The sequence below is a fragment of the Sciurus vulgaris genome (genome assembly GCF_902686455.1).
Source record: "Sciurus vulgaris genome assembly, chromosome: 3".
Lineage (NCBI taxonomy): Eukaryota > Metazoa > Chordata > Mammalia > Rodentia > Sciuridae > Sciurus > Sciurus vulgaris.
The window spans coordinates 112,020,660-112,033,529 of NC_136463.1; the positions used below are offsets into that span (position 1 = coordinate 112,020,660).

Here is a 12,870-nt window from a genome sequence, read left to right on the forward strand (position 1 = left end):
GCCTCCTGAGTCACTGGAATTACAAGTGTGAGGCACTGAGCCCAGTTAGACTATTTTTATTTTAAAATATGCTTAAAATATTCCTTGACAGTCATTTGAAAGTCCCATATTTAATCCTTTCTAATAAAATGATAGTCCTCTTAATTATTGAAGTTTGTTTCCATCAGCAATAATCAACACACAACAACAACACACACACACACACACACACACACACACACATTTGCTGAAATATCCACCTATCCATGAAAAACATGGGACAGTTCTACTTGGAAAAGCCTGTCTCCTGGCCTGTAGCGATGGTCAACATGGGATTCCACAAATGGACTTTTTTTAAGAGTGGACTTCCTGAATCTGAATTTAGAGAAAAATGGGACACATACGCACACAAAAGATGTTTGCTGCCAACATTTAGTTTTAAAGTACAATAAGTATGGTACACTCATCTACAACTGCTGCATCATAATGTTACTGGATCACCTAGCTTAATGCTCCACATTCCCTACAGAACTCTGGCAAGCTCCTCAATGAAGCAATTAAAGTGGGTCTTTATTCTCTTAGTCCAAGTTGGGACTATCAACCAATAATTTGACTCCTTCATACACAGCTAAGGAGAGTTTTCTTTCAGCACGTATGAAAAGCAAAAGATAGCACTGCCTTTGCCACAAACCAGCCTAAATTACTGAGGAGAAAGGAAAACTTTCTGGAACCTTAATTTTGACTCTACCAGGGTCAAAAAACATAACTAATGAGTTGCTGGAGGAGGAAGAGAAAGAGGAGGTGGAAAAGCTAGAAGAAAGAAAATAAACAGATCGTGTATGCACCAAGACTTTATGCTCCTAAAAGCCCATCAGAATACAAGAGAAAAAAGTTAAATGAAATTCATTTTCCTTGTTTTAACATGGGATGAATATTTTAATTGGTGAAATGAGACTGCTTTTGTGATTGACAGTGATTGGAGAACATTTTCTGAAATTGACTAGAGAAGCTGTGATATCTCCCTGAGAACCAATCAGTGTAAGAGAAAAAACAATCTCACAATATAGATTTAAAAGGGTTCTTTCCTACTTTCACTCCCTGGGTGAGAGCAATGCAGTAGTGTATAGGTGTATGTGTGTACATATGTGTGTGTGTTTGTATATGTATGCATCCACACATGCATTCATGAGCATGTGTGTGTATGTTGGAGCAACTCAGTTCTCTGTTTCACTGAAAATTCATGTAGGGAGAGCAAGAAATAAAAGAAAAATTTTGTTTAAAGGTGGAAGCTAGGTTAAATATGGCCAAGAGATCATTACTGAGCCTTCGGAAACTTTTTATTTCTCACATTCTTCCCCCAACTAGAGGAATAACAAAGAGAAAGATAATCAGAGGAGAGAATGTAAAAAAGAAAAAAAAACTTATGCTACTAAGGAAGAAAACAGTTAAACAGTGCCTAATTAATGTAAAAGTGAGAAATGCTAAAGCAACTCAAGTTGCTCAATTACCTAAATACTGTCAAAGACCTAGAAATACCCCTGAGAGAGAGTAATTAGTAAATGTAGGACTTTCAACCTATTCACACTGCTTTTTCACACATCTAACCCAGGGCCCAATTTAACCATGAGCCTAATTTTATCAAATTCTTAATGTAATATTGCCCTGGATCCTCTTGTCCCAGAAAACCACTTCCTGTCAGGCTCATGTGGCTGACCCATTCAGAACAGAACTTCTCAGGAGGAGAATTACATTTTTTTTTGCATAAGGGTCAAAATGCACAGAGAACATAGCAACGTTTAGATGCTCTGTTCTGTTGTTTGCTTTTAAAAACGAAAGGAGTTGTTCAGAGCACTCTGAAGAAAAAAATCTGTAGTATGCCAGACTGACAAATGAGGGGAAAAACATGGGGAAAAGCAAAGTAACTTGGCCTAGATCTCACAACTCACAGTGGCAGGGTGGAACCCCAACCAGAAATCTTCTGATTTTTCACTCAGTAATAACTCGATTTCACCAAACTGTCGCTCCCACCCAGCTATTGTCATCACCTGCACCTCCCTCAGCCAAGGCTCAGACACAAGAAATGTGTATTTATATTGTAGGCAGTGATGTGTGTGCAGGGATTTTACATGTGCATGTGTGTGAATGTGCCTTTATTCTAAACAATCCTTGCAGCAACATCATGAAAAAGATTCTCTTAGGGTCATGTGTTTTATTGGTAGAAAAGTGAGACTGTAAAAGAGCAAATGATATATCTGCTGTCCCAGAAACCTAATAGCAGATTTGAGATTCAAAAGAAAATTTCTCAACTTCTAATTCTAGTGCTTTCCCCACAGGCTACAAAGCCTCCTTCCTTGTTTCCTTATAGTCATATGACTTTGGAAGAAATTAAGACAGATCTCTTCCTTATACCTAAGGCAATGGTATGTGACACAGCTAACTTGGCACAGAAAATCATCAATTGTTAATACTACATGAAGACTCAGAAGTGATCTCTGTAGTCCTTTATGTTATAGAGAAGGCATATGGAGGAAAGTGACTTGCCCAAGGTCATACACACAGGGGAGACAGCACCACCCCCAAGGTGCCCTGCCTTCCACCCAGGACTATTTCTATCACATGACACCACCTCCTGCCTTCTCCCTCCCATTCCAGTTTTACCCTAACAGCTGCCTGCTCAAAATAGACTATTGTCAAAGTGCTGAATGTTGATGCTAGTGGTTTATTTTTCTTAAGCCTGAGTTCAATCCCTCTGCTGGATACACTTGCCACAGGAACCTTGATGTCAGTGGCCAAGACTTTGGGAGTTGGGCATTGAGTACAACTTAAATACTCTCAATTAGAAGCCAGGAGATTTTGATTGAGTGTCAGGGATAGCCTCCACTAGGAAGAACAAAACACTAAAGCAACTTTTTATATCACTATACTCTCTTATCAGTGAGAAGCAAAGAAGCCCCAGTAACTCTAAAGTTTGCGGGGGGAAATGCACACACACACACACACACACACACACACACATATGTGAGAAAGAGCAAACGATATAATTCCAGGCAGAGCTTCTTAGCTGGATCCTAGATTCTCCTGATGCTCCAGAAGATGCCAGTTCCCGGGAGTGAAGGCCCCTGAATACCTTGATGGAGACTGCAGTTGAATAGCAAATCCAAGTTAAGGAAGTATTCTTACTTCTGGTCATACCTGAGGAGACTGAGACTTGACCCCATGCAACACATTTTGTCTCTGCTGGAATAAAATGAAAAATTCATAGAAATCTTCTGATTTGAAACCTTCTTTATTTGATAGGCTGCATTCAAATTAGGTTAGTGGTTGAGCATTCAGCACACAGAAGACAAAAGGGTGAAGCACATCCTTTCTGAGTTTCCTCATAAATTATTGAGCATTTGGTAGATTCAGATTAAAGAACTACCCTGGAAAAGGGCAAGGTGCCCAGTCAAAATGTGTGTATTCACACCCTGGGTAATCATGAGTCTCATGTGGGCTTTTCACCATGAAGCTTACAAGGTATTTTTCATCCAATTATCTCTTCAAATCTTCATCCTCATTCTGTGATATAGGTATTATAACCTTCATTCTCAAAGTGAGGAAAGTGAGTTGCTGGGGAGGGGTAGTAAGTGACTTGACCATGACCATCCAGCCAGTGTCAAAAAAGACTCAAAAAACAGTCCCTTGCCTTCTTCCTCAAGTCTAATATCTTTCTCTCCTATCATACTCATGTATCAGCTGTGTTTGGGATGGTGAAATTCCCCACTTTAGAGTCCCCATTTGTTGGTAGTAATTGGATTGGCTGTAGTAATTAAAACCCAGACTTCCCCCTAACAAAGCAATTTCAGTTAATTTTTAAATAGAGCAAAAGACCTGTAGACTCTAAATGCCTAATTTGTGTAATAAGTAGGCATATGAAATAAAAATATGATTTTTTAACCTCAAAAAAGGTTACACCCAGAAATATCTTTCCGTTAAATTAGACTTCACTGTAACTGCAATTTCTTCCCCCACAATGTAGCCGAAAATCAGTTTCCAGTGGGAAAATAGGCACAGAGACAGGTTACTTCATTTAAGTCAATGCAGGAGAACTTAAAATGGTTTGGGGGAACCTATGGAAACTAGATGAAACTAGATGCCTGTCAGTATGTATGATTTCATACAACAGTTAATAATCTGACCTTTCTGGTCTGACCCATTGTGCTTATGAAGAAACAGGGGGAAAAAAAAAAGCATGCTGGTTTTTCTGGACATCTGAAAACATGATTAACCTGGTTTGTAATATAGGAAATCAGGCTCTTATCTCAGTCACCCAAACTGAGGCACATTATGCACTTTTGTAGATGAAACCTCCTCCTTCACATCCCTCCTCCCTATTCTTGAATCCTGCCTGTTACAGGGCACCAACAAAATCTATACCATATCATCTTCCCCAAAGCCTTCAGCAACATGATTCCTTAAACACATCCAAAATACTTGTTTGTCACCCATTGGAAAAGAGTCTATCTGTTGGGATAGTATCATCTAATGGAATCCTCCATGATCTACCCATACGGATTTCTGATGATGAAATTGAGGCACTATGAGATACTAGGGACAGTGAAAGTTCAAACACATGGTCATCGGAGATCCCTTCCCTAAATCTCTCAAATATCTGCTCTTTTCCCACCTACAATTTCAGACTGACTGGGATTAGACTTCTTAGAACTGCCTTCTAAAACAGACCAAAAATCTAGTGATTTATAATATATATCGACTTATTTAATTCTTAATGTATTTTGATTTGTCACTGGATACTTCTAAGCCAACCAAATTTTAACCATAAAGCAACACTCAAAACTTCATAACTAGTCTTGTTGATTAACACAGAATTTGTGCCGCTGGGCTTTGCTTTTAAGAACTGACTTTTTTTTTTTTTTTTCAGTGACAAATGTTCAAAACATGAAATGAGTGTTTCTCATTAATTACATTGTAAATCAGAGATATGAAGTCATAGGAAGAACTGCTATCTTCTGTTCCTTCTCTTCACTCAGGCTGATAAATTCCTCTTAGCTTTACTTCCTCTTTCTGTACCCAGAGCCACAGTGGAATATTTAGCCACCATCTACCAGCCCCCTCAAAATCCTCCAACAACCTTTCCTTTCTGCCTCATCACTATGATAACCCCTAAACTTGTATTAAATCAAAAGTTTGATTCATCTCATCCTACACTTAGGCTGCCAGGCACCAGTAAAGCAAATCACATACTTTTATTCTGACAATTTTAGCATCCCCAACTTCATGAAAGTGCTCAATGGCCCTTGGAAATCCCTGGATAACACTTTCTCCCATTGTTCACGGTGACTACCTCAATAGTCTCCATTCTCCCCACCTCTACCCTATTCCATTTTCAAATAACCTCCATCCAGTATAAGCTAGAAAGTATTTTAGCTTCTCATCCTTTATACATAAGTTTATCAGCTTACATTACCAACATTTTTTCCTATCTCACAGGGAAATATCTAATCTTCCACTATGTAAGCTTTAAATTTACACTTCATTCCATCTCCATCCATTCATTCATCCATTCAATAGATGTTTATCAAATATTTATTATGTGCAACCATGCCAGAAGCTTATGGTAATGTGAAAAGAGGCAGATTTGGCCCATACTCAGTAAAATTAGGATGTAAAACATAAGGAAAGAAAATTGATAAATTAATGTTATGACAGAAGCACAAGTGACTGTAATAGGGAATAACAGAATAGATAACTTTTGATAAGGCAGCCAGAGAAAGTTCTCTGTGGGGGTTATATTCAAATTAGTGCTAAATGAACAGAAGAAGTCAGTCATAAAGAAGAGGCTAGGGAAAGTGCCTGCAGTTAAGAAAATAACAAGAGTTAGAAATTTAACATCATTAAAGACCTTAAAGAGGACCAAGAAAGCTAGGTGAAGTGTGCGAGTGGAATGGCAGCCAGTTGGAAGATGGGCAGAGCGACCTCAGGGTATGATGAAGGATTTTTTTTTTCTTTGTCCAGTAGGGATTGACTGAAGAATTTAAGAAGAAAAGTGGCAAAGATATGGCAAACAGAGAAAATAGAGTTCTATCAGGAGACTTTAGCGCAATCCTAGAGAAAGATGGTGAAAGCTCAAGAACCAGGGTTGGAACATGGAGGTATAAAGAAGTTGCATTTGAGGTGTATTCTGGCAAAAACTATGTACAAAGTTGATAGATGCCTTTTGTTTGCAGCCAGGAAGAGGGTGAGGTCTAGAACGGATGGCATCTACATAACACAGCATGGTTGGTGATGACAGGGAAGTGTAGATGAACAGGGGAGAAATGAAAATTCCTATTAAAACACTTTGTGTGCAAGATGCCTGTGAGACATGCAGGGGAGATGTCAAGCAGTTTGTTGGCTATATGAGTCTGGAGTCAGAGGTGAAATCTCACTAAATATATAAACTTGAGACATTATCACACTGAACACTGTGGGCCTGGAGGGGATCATCCAGTGACATAGTACATAGAAGAAAACACAGCTCAGGACCCAGCTCTAAGAATCTGCTAAGCAGAGATTACCAAGGGGTAAGAGATAAGGAGACTGAAGGGGAAAAGCCAGTGAAAGTTGGGTGAAAACTGAAAGTGTGATGTCTGTCTCTTGGAACCAGAAATACAAGGGTAGGGGAGGTGGTGGGGAGAATGAATGAGGCATAAACTGCTGCCGTAAGGTTGTAAGGTGAGCAAGGCAAGGAGAACTTACTCCCCTAATAATCTCATCAATTGCTAATGTCTTTTGTCTTTGTTTCTTTTCTTTTCTTCTCTCTCTCTCTCTCTTTTTTTTTTTGTTGGGGCTGGGGGAAGGTCAACTCTCAACTCTATCCACCCCTTCCCTGAAGCCCTTAAGTAGGATTCAGTCCCTCCCCCACTACTGAGGAGAGGGAAAGGGACATGGATGATAGATTTGCCCTGAATCCCACCTAGCTACCTTCCAACTTGTTTCCTTTCTACATTTCCCCCTAAAATATTCTTCAGAATACTCTCCATTCCTGCATATGCCTTAGACTCTTTTTCATTGTTCTGTAACCCTGCCCTTTCCTTACCCGGAAACTTCAGTCTCAACTTCAGTTGGCCTGAAAGATCTCTTACATTAGAGATTTTTTTTCCTTTGTAAAAGAATTTTCAGAATCTAAAGTTTTTCTAGTTCCAAAATTGCCCTTCATTTGTTGCTAATTATGTAACCAAATACATTTTTTTTTTAATTTTTAAAACTTGGCAATCCTTTAATTCTTATCCTTTCTAAAATTTTTTTCTTTTCTAAAATTAAATGTTAATAAAATGATTCATAATTTGGTATTGTCAATGAAACCTTTTCATAGGTTTCATTGTATGAATTAAAAAATTTCAAAGACGATCCAAAGGTAGTTTTTTTTTATTTCTAAAGAAGAAGGAGGAGGAGGAGGAGGAGGAGGAGGAGGAGGAGGAGGAGGAGGAGGAGGAGGAGGAGGAAACAGAATGCTTACTTTAACAAATTCTGTAAAGTCTATGTTAACCTACCTTTGTTTGAGGGATAAGGGGAGCATCCATATATTCAGAGAAATAATATACATGTCCTCTCTCAAAAAAAATCCACATTTTATACTTTAAATTATTAAATACTTTAGGCAGACTGATAAAAATGGCTCCCACAAAGATATATTTACTTATTATTTTCTAGGACCTGTTACTATTACCTTACATAGCAAAAGACTGAATATTATCTTATGTGCCAAAAAATATAATTGAGTATTAGGTAAACAGAAGCTTTTGAGTATCAAAATAGAAAAAGTCTAGATTTTCTTGAAGATATTGTTGATAGAAATATGGATGCTAAAAATGCTGTTTCTGTAGGCTCAGAAGGAAGTAAGAAAGCTTCTATTATCTCTGAATACATATTTTGGCATAAAACCATGTTGGTAAAACTATGAACTTTGTAAGTGCTTCTTGCTGTGACTCAAAAAGGAAATATGGAACACATTATTGGGAACTGGAGGAAAGGCAATGTGTGTTAGGTAGTGACAGCAAGCTTAAATAAATTGTGCCTATCCTGTGAAAATTAGCAAAACTTTCAAGTGATGAAAATTTTAGCTAAGGAGAGTATCAAGCAAAGTGTTGAAGGTATGACCTGTATCTTTTTTTTTCTGTCCTTAGGAAATGTGGGAGAGCAGAGATGAATTGAGGAAGGAACTGTTAAGCAAAATTTTTATTAATTTGTCACAGCAGCCACAGGAAACTAACATGACACTTAAGTGAGTTCAGGAATATCTTGTATTATTCAGAATGAGAATTTATGGATCCTTTGTGTAGAATAAGGTTAAGATTAGTTTAGACAGTCTGCTATTTTATGTTTACAATAGATCCCTGATCATTAGGTCAAGAAACCTGGTCAAAATGTTCTTTTGATTTTACACCACTTGAAAATTCAGCACCAGTGCATATTAAATTTCAGTTTAACTTTAAGATTAGTCATAAACAATACAGAGGATAGATTAATTTTATCTTAAAACTTTAGTGCCCCAACTAGCCTATCAATGCCTTTTGAGTCCTTATTCTGTTCCTTATTGTTTTTCACTTAGTTTTATTTATGTTTTTAAGACACAGATTGCCAGATCCTATGCAAACATTCTGCATTGATTTTTTGAGGTTGTGGACTGGCTAGATATGTTTCTCCAAGGCATTGTTGGTTATTATGATATCCAGCCTTTGTGAGAAACCATTGACATTACAGGGCATAGCTGGATTTGCCTCTCATCTCTTGAATGCATGCTGTGAGTCACATGTGTACCAGGTGAGTTTTATGTAATACATGTATCTAATCTTACAATGAGTAGATTTTAAATCTCTGCCTTATAGTTGGCAAATTAAGGTTTGAAGAAATTATGTAACTTCTGAAAGTCAATAATTAGGGAGAACTGATATTTGAGCACGTATTCATCTAATTCCCAAACCCATACTCTTACTACAGAAAAATCAACATAGAGCAGTAAAATGAGAACTATTTGTTCATATTCCCATTTGCATTCTAGATGAATGATTTCAGGTGAATCGTTTACTTCTCACACTTCATTTTTTTTTTAATTTAAGGAGTATAGAATAATATGTATCTCAAGCAATTGTTGTGCATATTTAATATTTTACAGGTACACAATAATATTTTCCTATCAAAAGTATCATGCCATTGTGGTTTGTTCTATTATGATTATCACTCTTACCTCTTTGTCGTTTATCAAAAATAACCAAAGTAAAGTAACGTTATTCAACAGAAGCATCAGTTCTCACAAATATCACATCCACAGCCAGCTGCTTTTATTGTAGATTTAAGACTTTCTGAATGGTTACGTCTGGAGCCAGACTAGACCAGAGGTTCAGTCCCAGCTCTGCCATTTACCTACTGGTATTATCTTAACTAGTCTCTCTATATATCTTTTCGTCATTCATATAAAAAGAGGAAGAGATGACAGTGGTTAGAAGTCTAAATCAAAATGAGGCACAGTGTTTATAATATTTATTTATGATCATCATTAATTATTACATTAATAAGAAGTATTAGTGGGATGGCAAATGCTCTTTGTGAGGCTCCGCTGGGCACCTTCTTGTAAGGAGAAGCAGGTGGGACATAGAAGAATGCCAGCAATGGGGCAGTATAAACTGCAAAAGCATGGAAAAGACCCAAGACTAGTGGCAAGCCACCAACTCCCAGTCAGCCTGCTCTCCTGTCTATGCCAACAGCATGACTTCAACTATGGTTACTCTAGCAGAGTCTGAGCAAGGACTCTCCAGATACATAGAAGATCATAATTATTTGCTACATAAATATCATGCTGTAAATGCATTCACATACAGAGTGGAAGAAAGAACATTCCTTTTGTCACTTGGCAGATGTCCAGTAACAAGGGCAATCATAAACTACTTAGCAACATTGAAACCCTTGATATGGCCTGACACAGTGGTGCACTCCTTCAATCCCAGCAGCTCAGGAGGCTGAGGCAGGAGGATCACAAGTTCAAAGCCAGGCTCAGCAAAAGCAAAGCACTAAGCAACTCAGTGAGACCTTGTCGCTAAATAAAATACAAAATACTGCTGGGGATGTGGCTTGGTGGTCGAGTGCCCCTCCCCCCGAAAAAAAACTTGGTGTGCTCTATTCTGGTATATAATTTAATGACGATCACAACGACTATTATTTAGTGAATTCCTGTGACAGGAACTATGCTAGCTCTGCACCACCATCACTAGTTTATTTGACCATTACCTCTCTTTAAAGATGAGGAAATTGAGGCACAAAGAGATTGAGAAAGATATTAATGGCCCCTGCGCTCTCTGCACCCTGCCTTCCTAGGAAGTGTTCCTGGCTTGCATGACTAGTTCTTCACAGCAACTATTGCTATTGGTTAATGGTTATTCTGCTGCTACTCTTTCATTTTGCATGTACTCCTTCCCCCAAGAAAAGGCACTTGCTAAAATGATTGTTTATTTATATGTAAATATGTTGTGTGTTTAATTAGATTATTGTGTGGGTTGTGTTTTTGGTGCAGTGATAATCATGACTCTAAAACTTGTGGATCTTATTGGTATGTCTCTCTGTGCTTTGCTTTCTATGTCTGGCCCAGGTGTGCAGAGCAACCTAGTTCACGATAACCTCCCAACTACCAGTGTGATCATGTGCTTTGTGGATGAGGTGTGGTCCACTCTCCTGAGGTCCGTTCACAGTGTCCTCAACCGCCTCTCTCCACACCCTATCAAGGAGATTCTACTGGTGGATGACTTCTTTAGCACCAAAGGTACACACACCTCAAATTTTCTTCTGAAATGTCAACATCTGGTGGGAGGCAAAGCAATTTGGATAACAACATTATAGGTTAATTTGATAAAATTCTAAATCACTCTTTCATGTGGAGCCTTGGAGGCATAAGTTTACAATCTATGGGACCTGAATTCATCTGGGACTTTGTTCAGCTAGCTTCCTCAGGCTCTTCTCAGCTGTGATTCCCCTACCACGCAGCACACTTTGAAATATCAGAGTTCTGAAATGTTCCCTACAATTGCACAGGTCTTTTTTTATTTTGTTATTTTTTTATTATTTTTTATAAATTTTTACAGACTGCATTTTGATTCATTGTACACAAATGGGGTACAACTTTTCCTTTCTAAGGTTGTGTACAATGTAGATTCAAAGATGGTGGAATTGCACAGATCTTTATTCATGGAATCTAAAAAGTAAGTGCCCCATGTTCATAAAAATACTTTCCTATTGGTGATAACAAAATTCAGTTCTATGGAAAAAAGGAAATGGAGGTCCTATGGCTTTCTCCTCAGAAGCAAGGAAGATCATTTGTCCAGTTAAAGGTACAGAAGGCATATTTCCAGTGGAACCAGAGAGATGTGGTTTCAACAGAGTTCAAAACCAGAGCACAGTGGTCTTTATGTTTGTTTTTGTTTATCATAAAGAAGAATTTCACTCTTTTGAGTTTCCAAATGATTTGTGTATATGAGTGATCTCACGAGCCCAATTACTGTCACATTATGAATTCCCAAAACACAACCCATTTCATTAAATTTTAGAAAATAGCAAAGAGATGACAATGTTACTAGAACAGTTTAACCTTTATTTGTGTCACTGTGATATGAGCCGTTTTTTAGAGTTCCCACCTTAATCACACTAAGCTCAAGTAGCAATTGAGATGCCACAGGAAAACTGATTGAAACTTTCAAAAGTGGCCTTGAAGAGTAAACAGAAAACAGTATCCAGTTACTAAGCAATAAAATCTCCCTTTATGAGACTTTGGAGGACCTGAAACTTACATAGGTCTCAGGGTCCTCCTTAAGAAAAATAATACAAAGTTCATAGGAAAGTAAGCTGCAAAATATTCCTGGAAGGCATTCCTACTTGGGACAGCTGTCAATAGCTCCATTATACACAGGAGTGACTGCAAGCCACATAACATATGTTTAAAATCTTCAAAAATGTTCCTTTTAGATGGAAACCCCAATTACTTATCTAAAAAGAAAAAAATTTTAAAAAGGCCCAACTGAGGAAATGTCTGTGCAGGGAAGGGCAGTGGTGGAAACTGACCCCTGTCCAACCAGATTCTTTTGCAAATTTTCCAATTTGCACATACTGCCTAAACTCACCCCGGTGTTGGAGAAAGCTTGTAATATTGAAACTTTCCAAGAAAATATCCGAAAATGAAATTTTGACCCAAGGAGTAAAATTGACCATAATAATTTTAGAATTTGACATTGCAGAAGCCCTCCAGTGCAGACCCAGTTACAAAATTAAAGCTTTTCCCTGTCTGTCCTTACTCTGATATAGACTACCTAAAAGATAATTTGGATAAATACATGTCTCAGTTTCCAAAAGTTCGGATTCTTCACCTCAAGGAGAGACACGGCTTAATAAGAGCCAGGCTGGCAGGAGCACAGAATGCAACAGGTGAGAAGCTACTCATTTTTTGTTTGTTTGTTTTTATTATATTTTTGCTTTAATTTAAAATATTTTTCAAGGTGTACAGGAAATTCAGAAAAATAATAAAATGAGCTCCCTCATATCCATTACTCAATTCTACCAATTTTTAACCTTTTGGAATATGTGTTTCATGCACTAAACAGACACAGACCCAGAAAGAAGAGCACACATGTGCACACGCATGCACACACAGACACAACTTTTTTGAACCTTCTAAAAGAAATTTACAGACGTCATGACACTGTACTGTTAAATATTTCAGTGAAAATTGCTGAAGAACATTCTCTTAAATAAGCATAACTTTTACACCTAAATAATGCCTAATACTTGTAAATACTCTTTTCAAATTTTCTCATTGCTCTCAAATATTTTTTTAAAATTCAGGAACTAATTAAGTTTCATACCCTTTATTAT

General features: G+C 37.7%; 1 protein-coding gene across 1 annotated transcript in view; it reads left to right on the forward strand.

Annotated features, from left to right (window-relative positions):
- GALNT5 (polypeptide N-acetylgalactosaminyltransferase 5) overlaps positions 1-12,870 on the forward strand; it is a 50,074-nt gene that overhangs the window by 5,903 nt on the left and 31,301 nt on the right. Inside the window, 3 exon segments of the mRNA XM_079131764.1 lie at positions 10,601-10,613; positions 10,615-10,771; positions 12,304-12,423. Coding sequence (XP_078987890.1) covers positions 10,601-10,613; positions 10,615-10,771; positions 12,304-12,423 — 290 coding nt within the window.